The sequence below is a fragment of the Loxodonta africana genome, chromosome 10 (assembly GCF_030014295.1).
Source record: "Loxodonta africana isolate mLoxAfr1 chromosome 10, mLoxAfr1.hap2, whole genome shotgun sequence".
Classification (NCBI taxonomy): Eukaryota; Metazoa; Chordata; class Mammalia; order Proboscidea; family Elephantidae; genus Loxodonta; species Loxodonta africana.
This window is the reverse complement of record NC_087351.1, coordinates 101,205,938-101,225,354: the sequence shown is the minus strand read 5'-3', so window position 1 is coordinate 101,225,354 and position 19,417 is coordinate 101,205,938. Positions and strand designations below refer to the sequence as shown.

General features: G+C 43.5%; 1 protein-coding gene across 1 annotated transcript in view; it reads left to right on the top strand.

Annotated features, from left to right (window-relative positions):
- Positions 1 to 5,780: 5,780 nt before the first annotated feature.
- GALC (galactosylceramidase) overlaps positions 5,781 to 19,417 on the top strand; it is a 77,586-nt gene continuing 63,949 nt past the window's right edge. Inside the window, exon 1 of the mRNA XM_003408573.4 lies at positions 5,781 to 5,990. Within this exon, the coding sequence (XP_003408621.1) occupies positions 5,796 to 5,990 (195 nt within the window). The 5' untranslated portion in view covers positions 5,781 to 5,795. The remainder of the gene's footprint in view (positions 5,991 to 19,417) is intronic.

Genomic DNA, 19,417 nt, shown 5'->3' with positions numbered 1-19,417 from the left:
ACTGGCTGTGAAGACTGACGAATCCTAAGATCAGCAGGGAAACTGCTAGCAGAAGTCCTGAGAAACTGGAGGTCAGACAAACAGGAGGCAGCAGCAGGATCCAGAGCAGGCAAAAGCCAGAACATCAACTTACATTCAGATGCAGGTCACATGCTCAAGCAAACTCCCTTTCAACTGACTGGCTACTCAGATCAGATCCCATCATGGGGGTCATCACATATAATTATACACTGAGAATCATGGCCCAGCCAAGTTGACACATAATCTTAACCATCACACAGGAGAAGCCTCCAACTGATGCCTGACCCATGGACTTTGGGATTTGCCAGCCTCCACAACTATATGAGCAATTTCCTTGAGATAAATCTCTCTCCCTCTCTCATTCTCTCTCTCTCTATGTGTGTGTGTGTGTGTATATACATATATATATATAAACCCTGTAGCGCAGTGGTTAAAGCAATTGACTGCTAACTGAAAGCTTGGAGTTTTGAAGCCACCTGCAGGAGGAAGATGTGGCAGTCTGCTTCCACAGAGATTTACAGCCTTGGAAACCCTATGGGGTTACTATGAGTCCAAATTGACTCGACGGCAGTGGGTATATATACATATATATGTGTCACTAGTTTTGTTTCTGTAGAGAAATCAGCCTGAGATATTTGGTACTGAGAGTTGTTCTAGAGAAACAAAATTATAAGCATGAGTTTTCTCAATTGGTTCTCAAGTTTGACTAGTCTTGAAAGCACTGATGGCTCTACCTCCAGTAGCAAACAGGGTGCTGCTAATCCATAGAATGAGGAGGCGATATTAATACACAAAACATCACCACCAATAGATCTAGTATTGGTGGGAGGCGAGTCTCTGGGTGAGTGCATGTGTCATGGATTGAATTGTGTCCCCCCCAAAATTTGTATCAACTTGGTTAGGCCATGATTCCCAGTATTGTGTGGTTGTCCTCCATTTTGTGATTGTAACTTTATGTTAAGATGATTAGAGTGGGATTGTAATGCCACCCTTACTCGGGTTACCTCCCTGATCCAGTGTAAAGGCAGTTTCTCTGGGGTGTGGCCTGCACCACCTTTTCTCTCTCAAGAGATAAAAGGAAAGGGAAGCAAGCAGGGAGTTGGGGACCTCATACCCCCAAGAAAACAGCACCAGGAGCAGAGTGTGTCCTTTGGGCCCAGGGACCCTGTGCCTGAGAAGCTCCTTGACCAGGGGGAGATTGAGGACAAGGACCTTCTTCCAGAGGCAACAGAGAGAGAAAGCCTTCCCTTGGAGCCGACACTCTGAATTTGGACTTGTAAACTACTAGACTGTGAGAAAATAAATTTCTCTTTGTTAAAACCATCCACTTGTGGTATTTGTTACGGCAGCACTAGATGACTAAGACAGCATGTCTAGTACTTTTCGACAATTTTGTCAGAATGAGAAGTATAGGGAAGATGGTTGATTGGTCTTACTTTCAGTAGACAAAGTAGTGAAAGAAACAGATAAGCTCAGGCGTCAGAGCCACAGACCAGGTGCTTCATTAAGACCTCAAAGTTTCCATTTGTGCTCTGAAAGAAAGCCTTATGTCTTGTAGCAGCAGAACAGCTTTGCTGAAAACCAAACCCAGAGTCTTATTGCAACAGTGGCTGAATTACAATGCCTATTGAATTCCCAACCTTGAATGGTGTCTAAAATTAAAGTGAGTGCATTGATTGGGAAGAAATGGGATCCAGAAACTTGAGATGGGGATATAGGCAGATAATCATGAAGCTGAGGACACTGAGCCCCTAAATTCTGTTGAATCACTCTAAAGAGACATAAAAAAAAAAAATAGTAATTTTTTTTTTTTTTTTAGAGACATAGGAGCTGAGAATTCTTTGTGATGGTAACCACAGCCACTGCAGGCAACAGAAACCATTGGTGGCTAGCCTGAGTAAAAATGAACTAAAAAGAAATGAAGATACCTCACATATAGATGCTAAGGTTAAAGTACCAGGCTTGCAGAATGGGCTAGAGCCAAGGGACCAGAAGGACAGCTCAGGTCACCCTGTCTGAGAAGTCAGGTGAGGATGGCACTGCTGACCCCACTATTCTAGGGACTTAGGGTAATTTCTGATGGAGCTTTTATATCACTGCCTTCTGGGCTCTGACATGGCTCCTGTGTGATTTTCCAACTGTTGGCCCATCTAGTAACTCCTCCAACATGGTAGTTGAAGGTTCAGTGAACTGGTTAAGGGAGCCTGGTCACTACCAGAGCCTGCAGACAAGAAGAGGGAGGGTCTGGCTCCTTCGCACCTGAAGGAGGCAGTGTTCTGTCTTAACAAGGCTTACCCCATGGAGAATTAGCCTAACTGGACATGGTGTGGATGCTCATAATCCGTTGCTGTTGAGTTGATTCCCACTCATAACAACTCTATGGGACAGAGAACTGCCCCATAGGGTTTCCAAGGAACAGCTGGTGGATTCAAACCGCTGACTTTTGTTCAGCAGCCAAACTCTTAACCACTGTGTACCAAAGCTCCTTTGATTCTCACAGACAGGAAAAAAAAATTCAGACCAGTACAAAAACAGGAATAATCCTTTTTTTCCCCAAGGTTGCCCTAGCTTTCGGGTGAAGCGATAAACTCAAAAGTTACCTTATAGTTAAATATCTATGTCATTTAAGTTTTTATTTGTATAATAAACACATTTATCAAGTCGTATGTGCTGATTGGTCTTGTAAGTGCTGTATGAGTGTTAACTTAGTAAAATATCAACTCATTATCATCATCACCTCCATTTTATGAATGGGTGAACTAAAGCCAAAGAAGCTAAGTAACTTGCTCAAAATCACATGGCTAGTAGTTGGTAGGTGTTTGATGATTTGAAGCCAAGCACTCTGGGGCTTCAGGGCTGATGTTTTAAGCACTATACCACATTGTTCCTTGCTATATTTAGCACTTGTTAACTGTAATTCTGCTTAAGAAACCACTAATTGTCTGTTTGTCGTACTATGGTGGTTTACATGTTGCTGTGATGCTGGAAGCTATGCCACTGGCATTTCAAATGCCAGCAGGGTCACCTATGGCGAACAGGTTCCAGACCAAGACAAACTAGGAAGAAAGGCCTGGCAATCTACTTACAAAAATTAGCCAGTGAAAACCTTATGGATAAGAACAGAACATTGATATAGTGCTAGAAGATGAGCCCTTCAGGTGGGAAGGCACTATGGATTGACACAATAGCCTTGGCAATGAGCTCAAACATATCAAAGATCAGGGAGATGGCGAACGACTGGCAATGTTTCTTTCTGTTATACATAAGGTTGCAAAGAGTTGGAGCCTACCTGACAGCAACTAACAACAACATCAACATACTTAAGAAAGTGTTTAGTAAGCAATAATCGATTCCATTGTGTGGATTCTGTCCTCTTACTTTCATTGTCTTCATATAAAGTCCTGAATACAGAGAACCTTTTCACAAGATAACTCAAGAACAGAACATACTTCATATCCTTTTATGCCCATGGGGCTACTACTTTAAGATTGCTGTTTCCAACTCCTTTTGTAAACAATCCCTTTTTGTCCTCCTTATGTGATCATCCAGTGATTTAATTTTTTTTTAGTTCAGCACAACTACCGTTTATTGAGTATCTACTGTGGGTTGGACACTGTGTTCAGAAAGTACAAAGAAGAAAAAGACTTAATGTTTGCCCTTGAATTTCTCACAGCCTAATTCAGATTTCTAAAAGTAAAGCCATTTTCTAAGCGGAGACAACAGACTGCTACCGAACTTTTAGTCAACTTCCATTAATAGAAAGAATCTCATCTTTTTCAAGAGGTCAGCTCATTTTGATCATGTTTTCACTTTTGCACAAGGAGAGCTTTGCCATGGTCGAAATATCAGTATCACTGTGATACTCAGAAACATTGATGAGATGAAAATTGTCCTTACTTTCTGGTCTGTGAGAATTGGCACTTTCTCCCCTAATGCCTTGTTTGTTTCACTGTCCCTGAGACCACAGATGCAAGGGAAGCCAAACACATCACATGTCTGATAACTGCTATTTCCTTTAACTCACATCTTGAACAGCTTTGAGTGCCACATCCAGCAGTCCAGTGATCTCTCTTTCTCAGCTTGCATGTCTTGTTAGAAACTTTCTTGTCTAATGGTCTCCTGAGTAGGGACTAGAAACTAGTAACACTGAAATATATTCTCTGGTAAGTAATTACATTGGTATACGAACTAATAGGAAGTAGGCTACCTTTTCTGTTAAATTTTTCACACATTGCTCAAATATTAGTAGTGTGCCTTCCAAGTACAAGATGTAATGATAAACCACATGATGATGTGTACCGGGTACTAGTTTCGGCTTCCAAATTTCACACGTATTTTCCTCTGTTGGAACCTTGTAGTCACATTATTATGTGGTTCTTATGCGTATATGCCTATCACAGGTGTAAAATCTCAGGGTTGGTGGAAAGGTTAACAGTCACTTGATTTATCATCAATGGGTTGCACACAGCTGCAGCTCAAGCTTAGAACATTGTGTTAGAGCTGATGGATCAGCGTGAGTTCTGAGAAGGTAAATCCACAGAACTTGGAGAGATGCTGTCTTGTACCATAGAATGATGGTGATAGTCGGAGGCAGAGAGTTCAAATAAGTGCTGCACTGGGATAAGAAGAAACAGAAGAAAACAAATGGCTCCAATATGGAGGACTATATAACTTACCACCCAAACCGGAAGAACACTTTTGAGGTGAAAGCTGGCTGCTATTAACAATTATGTTGGAACAGTAGACAAAAACTGGGACTGTCCTTGAGAAACCAGAATAAACCTGGCATAATTTAAAACAAAGAGGACCAGGAAGCGTAACTACTGTCCATTAAGATCCTGGGGATATCAGAAGGGCTTGATGAAGGCGCTTGCTCACTGCCGAGAAAAAAATGTGACCTGCTAGTATCATTATACTTGTGGTCCTAAAACCTAAATTTAGGTCTGAGGTTAAGGGGCAAAATAATCAGATTCCACATAGGACCTTGCAGGCAAAGCCCCTCATGTCTGATAGCTTTGGGGTCTTCTTGCTATCTCATGTTTCCTTGACATTTTGGTTTCCCTGCGGCTTCTGCGGACACTGATAACCAACCCCATGGCTCTGCCAACAACAGCTTTGTAATCAGAAAAGCTTTCTTCACAAGCCTCTTAAAAGTCTCCTCAAGCTACTCCAATACCAAAGGAATGAGGAACCTCAGGACAAGGCTGGACATGGCAGAAACCTCAGGACGATTCACTACCTTCTACCAATCTAGGGTTATCTCCTGGAATCATTTCAACGTGCAGCAAAAGGTAGTTACTGGTGCTAAGAGCCCTGGTTGACAGTGTGGTTACCAGAATGGAGGATCTTCTCAGTTGACATCTGCCAAGTGTATAACACATTTAATTACATGTATTAAGTACCTGTTATCCTTCTCTTAATAGTATGTCCCCCACGTGGCTGCCCTTCTTGTCTCGTTTTTCGTACGAGTAAATTTAGGAACAGAGTCAAGTGACTCCACCAAGGTGATAGCTGAACTGAGGCTTGGCTAGAGCCTCCAAGTCGGGTCCTCTTTCTCGCTTTGCCACCCACTGGCACGTGGTAGACGCGTCCTGAGACGCTGGGGTCAGACAAGAAAAGGCTCGCTCTGCCGCCTCAACACAACTCCGGCTCCTCTGGCTGCCCGTAGCCCGCACTCAAGATGGCGGCGGCAGCGTCAGCGGCCTCCTGCCCTTCTCCATCGTGGCGGCGGCCGGACCCGCCTCCCTGGGCGCCAGAGTCATGTGACCCACACAATGGCTGAGAGCCTACTAGAGGCTTCGCGGCAACGCCGAGCGAAAGCGATGACAGCCGCCGCGGGTTCGGCGGGCCGAGCCGCGGTGCCCTTGCTGCTATGCGCGCTGCTAGCGCCCGGCGGCGCGTACGTGCTCGACGACTTCGACGGCCTGGGCCGGGAGTTCGACGGCATCGGCGCGGTCAGCGGCGGCGGGGTGAGCAGCGAGCATCAGGGATGCGCGGGGGGCTCTGGGGGTCGCCTCGGTCGCGCCCCACAAGTCCCCGCGGCGCGGCACCGCGTTTCGAAGCACCCTGGCCGCGTCTCTTCTCCCCACCGGCGTCCCGCTGCTGGTGGTCGGGGCGCGCCCGCTAGGGGTCTGGAGACCGGTTCTTGCTCCTTTGAAACGAACTTAAAGGGCAGGTGTGAAAGTAGAGGACACAGAGATCCAGCGACTAAGTGACAGGTCTCGATACTGACACGGCCGAGGCGCGAACCCTCACCCCGGGTACCAGGGCCTGGCTTTCCTCGTTGTGGAGACGACACTTAGGGAGGATCGCTTCCAGAAACGGCCAGAGAGCCGGGGTCGTCGGTGTGCAGAAGAGGACATCCCACTGGGATGCTTCCGCTGGGCCTCTCACTTTTTCGGGCGTGGGTGTGTCGGGGGTTTGGAAATCCGTGGCCGCTAGGGCTCTTTCAGAGGAGCGAGTGCTGGGCAGGGTCTCTGTTTGGAGGCACGATAGGTGCCTGGAGGTCTCTTTAGAAAGGTAAGAGGCCTGAAACTAGGACCTTTTTTTTTTTTTTTTCTCGTGGTAAGTATTCCTATCACCCGATAGCCTAGGATTGTTTACTGTTGGGGGGGGGTGGGCGGGGAATGTGTTGTCCCGCGGAAGGTCAAGGCCTAGGAGGGCCATTTCTCTCTGAGAGGGCTCGTGCCTTGTTGGTGGCTGTTTCTTTGTGCAAAAACTCGTTGCCTTGGAGTTGATTCCGACTCCTAAAGGTGGAAAACATTGGGCTAACAGCTCAGACAGTGGCTCTCCATCTTTAGGATGCGTAAGAAACCAACGCCACCATCTGGTATGCCGTTAAAATGCAGGCTGTGTCCCTCTGGGTCTCTCCTTTTTAAGGATGCATGAGGAACCGCCTGGTATACTTGATAAAATGTACGTTCTGCCCCCCGCCCCTTGTAATTATGGGGTGGGGCTTGAGCATCTTCATTTTAACAAATAACACCAGTTGATTCTGATACTAGGTTTTGAGAGACCTTGTTTCCTGGTTCTAGGCTCATAGGAGTAGGCAATGAGGACTTTTTTTTTTTAAATCCCTTTTTTATTGTAGAATAATTTCGGATTTACAGAAATGTTGTAAAGATAGTACTGTGAGTTCTCACATAACCTACACCCAGTTTCCCCTATTATAAACATCCCACATTCGTATGACACCTTGGTCACAACCAAAGTTGATGTATTATTAAGTAAAATCATGTCATTCAGATTTCCTTAATTTTTATCTGAGGCCCCATTTCTGTTCCAGGAGCTCATCCAGGATACCACATTACATTTAATTATCATGTCTTCTCTGGCCTTTCTTGACTGTGGCAATTGGGATGAGTTCTTTTTCTGTGGGCATTCCATCCCAAAACCCACTGCAGTCAAGTCAGTTCTGACTCATACAGACCCATAGGGCTTTCGAGGCTGTAAATCTCTATGGAAGCACACTGCCACATCTTTGTTCTGAGGAGCTGCTGGTGGTTTCGAACCACCAACCTTTTGGTTAGCTGTCATCATTTTTACCACTGGGGCACCAGGGCTCCTTGGGTATTCCATACATGAGGACAGTTCCAGCTTTGTGCAAAATTGTCAGTGGGCACAGCTCTTCATTTCCTTAGCTCCTTGATAACCCAAGAGCTTCACTAGCATAATTGTTCTTAACTCCTAAGGAAATTTACTTGCTCCCTGTTGTTGTTGTTGTTAGGTGCTGTCCAGTCAGTTCTGACTCTTAGCAACCCTATGCAGAACAGAATGAAACACTGCCTGGTCCTTTGCCATCCTGACAATGTTGCTATGCTTGAGGCCATTGTTGCAGCCACTGTGTCAGTCCACCTCATTGAGGGTCTTCCTCTTTTCTGCTGACCCTGTACTTTACCAAGCCTGATGTCCTTCTCCAGGGACTGATCCCTCCTGACAACATGTCCAAAGTATGTAAGATGCAGTCTTACCATCCTTGCTCCTAAGGAGCATCCTGGTTGTACTTCTTCCAAGAGAGATTTTTTGTTCTTTTGGCAGTCCGTGGTATATTCAGTATTCTTCACCAACACCACGATTCAAAGGCAACAATTATTCTTTGGTCTTCCTTATTCATTGTCTATCTTTCACATGCATATGATATGATTGAAAATGCCATGGCTTGGTCAGGGGCACCTTAGTCTTCAAGGTGACACCTTTGCTTTTCAATACTTTAAAGAGGTCCTTTGCAGCAGATTTACCTGATGAAATGTGTCTTTTGATTTCGCAGCAGATTTACCTGATGAAATGTGTCTTTTGATTTCTTTTTTTTTTTAATTAATTTTTATTAAGCTTCAAGTGAACATTTACCATTCCAATCAGTCTGTCACATGTAAGTTTACATACATCTTACTCCCTTCTCCCACTTGCTCTCCCGCTATTGAGTCAGCCCTTTCAGTCTCTCGTTTCGTGCCAATTTTGCCATCTTCCCTCTCTCTCTATCTTCCCATCCCCCCTCCAGTCAAGAGTTGACAACACACTCTCCAGTGTCCACCTGATTTAATTAGCTCACTCTTTATCAGCATCTCTCTCCCCTCCGCTGACCAGTCCTTTTCATGCCTGATGAGTTGTCTTCGGGGATGGTTCCTGTCCTGTGCCATCAGAAGTTCTGGGGAGCATTGTCTCTGGGATTCTTCTAGTCGCAGTCATACCATTAGGTATGGTCTTTTTATGAGAAATTGGGGTCTGTATCCCACTGGTCTCCTGCTCCCTCAGGAGTTGTCTGTTGTGCTCCCTGACAGGGCAGACATCGATTGTGGCTGGGCACCAACTAGTTCTTCTGGTCTCAGGATAATGTAGGTCTCTGGTTCATGTGGCCCTTTCTGTCTCTTGGGTTCTTAGTTGTCGTGTGACCTTGGTGTTCCTACTTTGCCTTTGCTCCAGGTGGGTTAAGACCAAATGATGTATCTTAGATGGCCGCTTGTTGGCATTTAGGACCCCAGACGCCACAATTCAAAGTGGGATGCAGAATGACTTCATAATAGAATTATTTTGCCCATTGAGTTAGAAGTCCCCTCAAACCATGTTCCCCAGACCCCAGCCCCTGCTCCTCTGACCTTTGAAGCTTTCATTTTATCCCGGAAACCTCTTTGCTTTTAATCCAGTCCAATTAGGCTGACCTTCCTTGTATTGAGTGTTGTCTTTCCCTTCGCCCAAAGCAGTTCTTATCTACTGATTGATCAATAAAAAACCCTCTCCCTCCCTCCCTCCCCACTTTGTAACCACAAAAGTATGTGTTCTTCTCCGTTTTTTCTATATCTCAAGATCTTATAATAGTGGTCTTATACAATATTTGTCCTTTTGCCTCTGACTCTTTTTGCTCAGCATAATGCCTTCCAGATTCCTCCATGTTATGAAATGTTTCAGAGATTCGTCACTGTTCTTTATCGATGCGTAGTATTCCATTGTGTGAATATACCACAATTTATTTACCCATTTATCCGTTGACGGACATCTTGGTTGCTTCCAGCTTTTTGCTATTGAAAACAGAGCTGCAGTAAACATGGGTGTGCATATATCTGTTTGTGTGAAGGCTCTTGTATCTCTAGGGTATATTCCGAGGAGTGGGATTTCTGGGTTGTATGGTAGTTCTATTTCTAACTGTTTAAGATAACGCCAGATGGATTTCCAAAGTGGTTGTACCATTTTACAATCCCACCAGCAGTGTATAAGAGTTCCAATCTCTCTGCAGCCTCTCCAACATTTATTATTTTGTGTTTTTTGGATTAATGCCAGTCTAGTTGGTGTGAGATGGAATCTCATCGTAGTTTTAATTTGCATTTCTCTAATGGCTAATAATCGGGAGCATTTTCTCATGTATCTGTTGGCTGCCTGAATATCTTCTTTAGTGAAATGTGTGTTCATATCCTTTGCCTACTTCTTGATTGGGTTGTTTGTCTTTTTGTGTTTGAGTTTTGACAGAATCATGTAGATTTTAGAGATCAGGCGCTGGTCTGAGATGTCATAGCTGAAAATTCTTTCCCAGTCTGTAGGTGGTCTTTTTACTCTTTTGGTGAAGTCTTTAGATGAGCATAGGTGTTTGATTTTTAGGAGCTCCCAGTTATCTGGTTTCTCTTCATCATTTTTGGTAATGTTTTGTATTCTGTTTATGCCCTGTATTAGGGCTCCTAGGGTTGATCCTATTTTTTCTTCCATGATCTTTATCGTTTTAGTCTTTGTGTTTAGGTCTTTGATCCACTTGGAGTTAGTTTTTGTGCATGGTGTGAGGTATGGGTCCTGTTTCATTCTTTTGCAAATGGATATCCAGTTATGCCAGCACCATTTGTTAAAAAGACTATCATTTCCCCAGTTGACTGACACTGGTCCTTTGTCAAATATCAGCTGCTCATACATGGATGGATTTATATCTGGGTTCCCAATTCTGTTCCATTGGTCTATGTGCCTGTTGTTGTACCAGTACCAGGCTGTTTTGACTACTGTAGCTGTATAATAGGTTCTGAAATCAGGTAGAGTGAGGCCTCCCACTTTCTTCTTCTTTTTCAGTAATGCTTTGCTTATCCGGGGGTTCTTTCCCTTCCATATGAAATTTGTGATTTGTTTCTCTATCCCCTTAAAATATGACATTGGTATTTGGATTGGAAGTGCGTTATATGTATAGATGGCTTTTGGTAGAATAGACATTTTTACTATGTTAAGTCTTCCTATCCATGAGCAGGGTATGTTTTTCCACTTAAGTATGTCCTTTTGAATTTCTTGTAGCAGAGTTTTATAGTTTTCTTTGTATAGGTCTTTTACATCCTTGGTAAGATTTATTCCTAAGTATTTTATCTTCTTGGGGGCTACTGTGAATGGCATTGATTTGGTTATTTCCTCTTCGGTGTTCTTTTTGTTGATGTAGAGGAATCCAAGTGATTTTTGTATGTTTATTTTATAACCTGAGACTCTGCCAAACTCTTCTATTAGTTTCAGTAGTTTTCTGGAGGATTCCTTAGGGTTTTCCATGTATACGATCATGTCATCTGCAAATAGTGATAGCTTTACTTCCTCCTTGCCAATCTGGATACCCTTCATTTCTTTGTTTAGCCTATTTGCCCTGGCTAGGACTTCAAGTACGATGTTGAATAAGAGCGGTGATAAAGGGCATCCTCGTCTGGTTCCCGTTCTCAAGGGAAATGCTTTCAGGTTCTTTCCATTTAGAGTGATATTGGCTGTTGGCTTTGCATAGATGCCCTTTATTATGTTGAGGAATTTTCCTTCACTTCCTATTTTGGTAAGAGTTTTTATCATAAATGGGTGTTGAACTTTGTCAAATGCCTTTTCTGCATCTATTGATAAGATCATGTGGTTTTTATCTTTTGTTTTATTTATGTGATGGATTACATTAATGGTTTTTGTGATATTAAACCAGCCTTGCATACCTGGTATAAATCCCACTTGATCATGGTGAATTATTTTTTTGATGTGTTGTTGGATTCTATTGGCTAGAATTTTGTTGAGGATTTTTGCATCTATGTTCATGAGTGATACAGCTCTATAATTTTCTTTTTTTGTAATGTCTTTACCTGGTTTTGGTATCAGGGAGATGGTAGCTTCATAAAATGAGTTGGGTAGTATTCCGTCTTTTTCTGTGCTTTGAAATACCTTCCGTAGTAGTGGTGTTAAGTCTTCTCTGAAGGTTTGGTAGAACTCTGCAGTGAAGCCGTCTGGGCCAGGACTTTTTTTTGTTGGAAGTTTTTTGATTACCATTTCAATCTCTTTTTTTGTTATGGGTCTATTTAGTTGTTCTACTTCTGAATGTGTTAGTTTAGGTAGGTAGTATTTTTCCAAGAATTTATCCATTTCTTCTAGGTTTTCAAATTTGTTAGAGTACAATTTTACTTAGTAATCTGAAATGATTCTTTTAATTTCATTTGGTTCTGTTGTGATGTGGTCCTTCTCGTTTCTTATTCGGGTTATTTGTTTGCTTTCCTGTTTTTCTTTAGTCAGTCTAGCCAATGGTTTATCAATTTTGTTAATTTTTTTCAAAGAACCAGCTTTTGGCTTTGTTAATTCTTTCAATTGTTTTTCTGTTCTCTAATTCATTTAGTTCAGCTCTTATTTTTATTATTTGTTTTCTTCTGGTGCCTGTTGGATTCTTTTGCTGCTTACTTTCTATTTGTTCAAGTTGTCGGGACAGTTCTCTGCTTTTGGCTCTTTCTTCTTTTTGTATGTGTGCATTTATCGATATAAATTGGCCTCTGAGCACTGCTTTTGCTGTGTCCCAGAGGTTTTGATAGGAAGTATTTTCATTCTCGTTGCTTTCTAAGAATTTCCTTATTCCCTCCTTGATGTCTTCTATAACCCAGTCTTTTTTCAGGAGGGTATTGTTCATTTTCCAAGTATTTGATTTCTTTTCCCTAGTTTTTCTGTTATTGATTTCTAGCTTCATTGCCTTGTGGTCTGAGAAGGTGCTTTGTAATATTTCGATGTTTTGGATTCTGCAAAGATTTGTTTTATGACCTAATATGTGGTCTATTCTAGAGAATGTTCCATGTGCACTAGAAAAAAAAGTATATTTTGCAGCAGTTGGGTGGAGAGTTCTGTATAAGTCAATGAGGTCAAGTTGATTGATTGTTGTAAGTAGGTCTTCCGTGTCTCTATTGAGCTTCTTACTGGATGTCCTGTCCTTCTCTGAAAGTGGTGTGTTGAAGTCTCCTACTATAAATGTGGAGGTGTCTATCTCACTTTTCAATTCTGTTAAAATTTGATTTATGTATCTTGCAGTCCTGTCATTGGGTGCATAAATATTTAATATGTTTATGTCTTCCTTATCAGTTGTCCCTTTTATCATTATATAGTGTCCTTCTTTATCCTTTGTGGCAGATTTAAGTCTAAAGTCTATTTTGTCAGAAATTAATATTGCTACTCCTCTTCTTTTTTGCTTATTATTTGCTTGATATATTTTTTTCCATCCTTTGAGTTTTAGTTTGTTTGTGTCTCTAAGTCGAAGGTGTGTCTCCTGTAGGCTGCATATAGATGGATTGTGTTTCTTTATCCAGTCTGTGACTCTCTGTCTCTTTATTGGTGCGTTTAGTCCATTTACATTCAGCGTAATTATAGATAAATAAGTTATTAGTGCTGTCATTTTGGTGCCTTTTCATGTGGGTTGTTGGCCATTTCATTTTTCCACATACTTTTTTGTGCTGAGATGTTTTTCTTAGTAGATTGTGAGATCCTTATTTTCCTAATGTTTAACTTTATGTTAGTTGATTCGTTATGTTTTTCTTGGCTTTTTTCTTGAGTTATGGAATTGATATTCCTTTTTGTGGTTACCTTATTATTTACCCCTATTTTTCTAAGTAAAAACCTAACTTGTATCGTTCTATATCGCCTTGTATCACTCTCCATCTGGCAGTTCAGTGCCTCCTATATTTAGTCCCTCTTTTTGATTATTGTGATCGTTTATCTATTGATTTCCATGATTCCCTGTTACGTGTATTATTTTGTTTATTTATTTATTTTTTAGAATTAATCTTAATTTGTTTGTTTTTGTGCTTTCCCTATTTGAGTTGCGTTGATATCAGGACGTTCTGTTTTGTGACCTTGTATTGTGCTGGAACCTGATATTATTGGTCGTCAGGCCAAACAATCTCCTTTAGCATTTCTTGCAGTCTTGGTTTAGTTTTTGCAAATTCTCTAAACTTGTGTTTATCTGTAAATATCTTAATTTCTCCTTCTTATTTCAGAGAGTTGCTGGATATATGATCCTTGGTTGGCAGTTTTTCTCCTTCAGTGCTCTGTATACATCGTCCCATTCCCTTCTTGCCTGCATGGTTTCTGCTGAGTAGTCTGAACTTATTGATTCTTCCTTGAAGGAAACCCTTCTTTTCTCCCTGGCTGCTTTTAAAATTTTCTGTTTGTCTTTGGTTTTGGCAAGTTTGATGATAATATGTCTTGGTGTTTTTCTTTTTGGATCAATCTTAAATGGGGTTTGATGAGCATCTTGGATAGATATCCTTTCGTCTTTCATGATTTCAGGGAAGTTTTGTATCAGGAGTTCTTCAGCTATTTTCTCTGTGTTTTCTGTCCCCCCTCCCTGTTCTGGGACTCCAATCACTCACAAGTTATCCTTCTTGATAGAGTCCCACATGATTCTTAGGGTTTCTTCATTTTTTTAAATTCTTTTATCTGATTTTTTTCCAGCTATGTTGGTGTTGATTCCCTGGTCCTCCAGAAGTCCCAGTCTATATTCTAATTGCTTGAGTCTGCTCCTCTGACTTCCTATTGCGTTGTCTAATTCTGTAATTTTATTGTTAATCTTTTGGATTTCTACATGCTGTCTCTCTATGGATTCTTGCAACTTATTAATTTTTCCACTATGTTCTTGAATAATGTTTTTGAGTTCTTCAACAGTTTTATCAGTGTGTTCCTTGGCTTTTTCTGCAGTTATCCTAATTTCATTTGTGATATCTTTAAGCATTCTGTAAATTAGTTTTTTATATTCTGTATCTGATAATTCCAAGATTGTATCTTCATTTGGGAAAGATTTTGATTCTTTTGTTTGGGGGGTTGGAGAAGCTGTCATGGTCTGTTTCTTTATGTGGTTTGATATGGACTGCTGTCTCCGAGCCATCACTGGGAAACTAGTTTTTCCAGGTAATCAGCTAAAAAAAAATGCAGTCAGATCCCTATCTGAATTCTCCTTCTGGCTCAGGGTATTCGGATGTTAATGGAGCCGCCTGGGGAGGGTGGGGGAGGGATCAGAGAGCTAGGAGTGTAGCACCACAGAATATAGAGCTGATCGCCGCGTTCACGCTCCCCCCGCATCCGCCAAAAACCCGGCGGGACGGCTCCCCGACTGGGACGTTACTCTCCCCTCTCCAAGACCAGTCACTTCCTCTCGGGGACTTCTCCCTCTGGCACACCACTCCGCTCGCGCGAACTGGGTGGGTGTCGCCCGCACTAACGGGTGGGCCCGCCCCCGGGGTCAATTCAGGGAAATATAACTGGTCCCCGCGCTCACGCCCCGCCTGCTCCCGCCAGAATCCCAGCGGGACGGCTCCCCGGCTGGGACACTGCTCTCCCCGCTCCGAGACCAGCCACTTCCTCCCGGGGACCTCTCCCTCCGGTGCGCCGCACCGCCCGCGTGAACTGGGTGGGCGTCTCCCGCACGAACGGCTGGGCCCGCCCCCGGGGTCTATTCAGGGGAATATAACTGGACCCTGCGCTCACGCCCTGGCTGTTCTGGCCAAAATCCCAGCGGGACGGCTCCCCGGCTGGGATGCTGCTCTCCCCTCTCCAAGACCAGCCACTTCCTCCCGGGGACTTCTTCCTCCGGTGCGTTGTACTGCACGTGCGAAGTGGGTGGGCGTCCCCCGCACGAACGTCTGGGCCCCCCCCGGGGTCGCTTCAGGGAAATATAGCTGATCCCCACGCTCGCGCCACGCCAGCTTCCCCCCAAGCTCCCGGCGGGACGGCTCCCCAGCTGGGATGCCGCTCTCCCTGCTCCAGGATCAGTCACTGCCTCCCGGGTGCTTCTCCCTCCGGCTGCGCCGCTACGCCGCCTGCGCCAACCAGCTAGACTCCCTCCCAGGGTGGGTTCGGGGGGGTAGGGCTGGGCCCCTTGTCTGTGCCGTCTGCCCCCCAGGGCTCTGCCCCAGATCGGGCTCCGAAGGTCACCTGCCTGGTACGCTGGCTCCTGGTTCTGAAAACGATCGCTGTCTGCCCGTATTTGTTCGTTCTCTGTCTCTAAGTCTGTGTTTGTTGTTCAGAGTTCGTAGCTTGTTATGTATGTGATCGATTCACTTGTTTTTCCGAGTCTTTGTTGCAAGAGGGATCCGCGGTAGCGTCCACCTAGTCCGCCATCTTGGCCCCGCCTCCCGTCTTTTGATTTCTTGACTGTTGCTCCCATGGGTGTTGATTGTGGATCCAAGTAAAATGAAATCCTTGACAACTTCAATCTTTTCTTCGTTTATCATGGCGTTGCTTATTGGTCCAGTTGTGAGGATTTTTGTTTTATGTTGAGGCGTAATCCGTACTGAAGGCTGTGGTCTTTGATATTTGTCAGTACATGCTTCAAGTCCTCTTCAACTTTCAGCAAGCGAGGTTGTGTCATCTGCATATCACAGGTTGTTAATGAGTCTCCCTCCAATCTTGATGCCCCATTCTTCTTCATATAGTCCAGCTTCTCAGATTATTTGCTCAGCTTACAGATTGAATAGGTATAGTGAAAAGGTGCAACACTGATGCACACCTTTCCTGATTTTAAACCACTCAGTATCCCCTTGTTCTGTCTGAACGACTGCCTCATGATCTATGTACAGGTTCCTCATGAGCACAATTAAGTGTTCTGGAATTCCCATTCTTTGCAATGTCGTCCATAATTTGTTATGAGCCTCCTGCCCTTTGCTTTTTGTGGTCTTTGTCTTGTCTTTGTTTTGTCCCCCTCTGTATTTGTTCTGTGGGTCTGTGGGGTTTATGGTGACAGACCTTTGGGAGAAGGTTTTTGTTGTACCCCAGATCACATCTAGAGCTAATTTTATTTGAAAGTGTCAAAGCTGGACTCTTGAATGGGTTGTTTGTTGGGTGGCTTTACAAACCTCCCTCAGAACTAACTTGAATGCTTGCTTGCTTTTGGGTGACCCAGCCTATAGCCTATTCACTTTCAGCCTCATATGAACTTCTGCTGGGGGTGGGAGGGGAAAAGATCATTTCTCTAACCCAACTGATCCTTCCTGATCATTATACGTCTATATAAATGTATCAGATAGGGAAGGCAGTATGGTGCAGTATTTAAGAGGAGATTGACAGGGGCCTAGCCTAGGCCTTGGCGCTCGCTGTATGGCCTTGGGTAGGTTATTTAATCTCTGTACCTCAGTTTCTTTCCTGAGATAAAGTGATACCTGCCTGGTAGGAGCATTGTAAGGAGCCCTGGTGGCTCAGTGGTTAAGTGCTCAGCTGCTAACCGAAAGATCAGAGGTTTGAACCCACCATCTGCTCCGCAGGAGAAAGATGTGGCAGTCTGCTTCTGTAAAGATTTACAGCCTTGGAAACCCTGTCAGGCAGTTCTGACCTGTCCTATAGGGTGGCTGTGAGTTGAAATTGATTTGATGACAATGGTTTGGTTTTTAGTTTAGGAGTATTGTGAGAATTAGGTGTAAATGCATGGAATATTGTCTGGCAGATAACTAACATTGGTTAATACCCTGTTTCAGGGATTAGGGAGGAGGAGGTTGTCCTAAGGCCTTTGGATGAAGAAATGTTGTTCCCAAGGCTTCTCCCTGGGTTTGTTGTAAACAGCTCCAGACCTTATTCAGGCTGTGTGGTGTCTTTAGTTATCTAGCACTGCTGTAACAGAAATAGCACAAGGGGATGGCTTAACAAAGAGAAGTTTATTTCCTCATGGTAAAGTAGGCTAAAAGTCCAAATTCAGGATGTCAGCCTTCCAGGGGAAGGCTTTCTCTCTCTGTTGGCCTTCTTATCAATCTTCTCCCAGACTAGGAGCTTCTCCTGGCAGGGACCCTGAGTCCAAACGATGCGCTCTGCTCCTGGCACTGCTTTCTTGGTGGTATAAGGTTGTGACCCTAATAACTCCCTGGCATGTTTTCTGCTTTTCAAAGTAGGCGACTGAGAGCTTGATGTAACTAACACCCTGATGAACCTGTAAGTTTTTCTCCTTCCTCTGCCTGCCTCCTCCATCCCATACCTTTGTTAAAGACTTTATTTTTATCTAATGTGAATGACTTTGTTCTTTGTTTTGATCTGATGCAAATAACTTCATTTAGTTCTGTCTGACCACCTGTGATTTATAATCCCTCACAGGGAAATTAGAGCCTAGAGTCTGACATGTATATCTTTAGCCTGAAAAAGAGATGTCTGGCATGTATCTCTTTAGTCTGATAAAGAGTCTCTTGTCACTATATTGTAATGAATAACTCCCCTGGCCATGCTATCTTTGGGCTACGAAGACACTTGTAACCCTTGTAAAAATTCTACATAAGCTGTAATGAAAAATTGCTTTTTGGGACTCCATAGAGACAGTCAGGGTTACTATTGGATCCCCGGTAGTGTCATTTCCTAAATTAACCTTCTCACTCTTTCTGACTTCGAGTACGTTTCATTAGCTTGACTGCTCTAGGGCATGGACCCTAATCAGGTGACAAGGTCCCCCTGTCTCTCTGTGCACTTCTGTCTTTTACAGCTCAAGAGATTGCCTCAAGACACAATCCAGTCTTGTAGATTGAGTCCTGCCTCACTTTCACTAACATAACTGCCACCCATCCTCCCTCATTAACATCATAGAGGCAGGATTTACAATGCACAGGAAGATCACGCAATACCTGGAACCATGGCCCAGCCAAATTGATACACACATTTTTGGGGGGACATAATTCAATCCAGGACATATGGTTAGTAATCTGGTAATTGGTTATTGTTTGATGGTACATTTCAACATTAGACTTATACTGACTATTGCCATTGACTAACACTTGCATTGAGTATGATTGCAGGCTTGCAATAGCATAATGGTATGTACTTGCCTAAAGCTGGCACACTCTGTGTTAAGGTTAGGAGCGTATGCAGGGAAAAATAACCCAGAAGTAGCAAAATACAGTTTTAATGGCGTCATGCAGGGCAGGAAGCTTTGTTAACCTGGGGTCAGGGATTTGCTTGTGTACATATACCGTATTCATTCACTTAAAGAGTGTCTACATTAATACTGTGAGACTTTGCTAAAATCTAAGTGTTACAGGGCAAGGCTTCCCAGCTTGGGACTAAGCCCTGCCTAGGTTCTTAAATTCTTCTGATCAAGGATGACCAGGAGAGGCTCAGAGATTCCACACAAACAAAGGTTTATTAGTGATAGAAAGAAAGTAAAAAGGCTCACGAGGGAGAGATGGAGAGGGGTTTCTGCCTACACTAGTCTCCAGTCTCTCCTGAACAAAGGATTTCTTAGGGCTTATAAAAAGGCATTATCTTTATTCATTAGATGGGTGGAAATTTGCAGGAGAAGAGGAGGGATTATGAAAGTCAAGTGCGCCCACAGTTGGAATTCAAGATGGATTTCCTTGCAGAGGTTGTTGGAACTAAGATGGAGTCTGTCACAGAGGCTGCTGGGATGTCAAACAGGACTTATTCTGGGATGTTGCTTATGCCCGATGTCTCTGGATCCTGGTTCAAGTCCTGGCAAGGGATCTTTGGTCATGATTATCTCATGTGGAAGGTCATTCATAGGTTACCTTGATTTTTACTGCGCATGCTCTGCACCTGGTGGGGGACTTGAAAAACAACTCAGGATGGTTATCAGTAATTTATAGCTGGTCAAGCATGTAGGGTTAGGAAATATGGGCCCTTGTCTAAGCACCTAGCTTGTTAGTCACAAGTAGTCCTCGAGTGCCAGCAGTAAAAGTTATATGGTGGT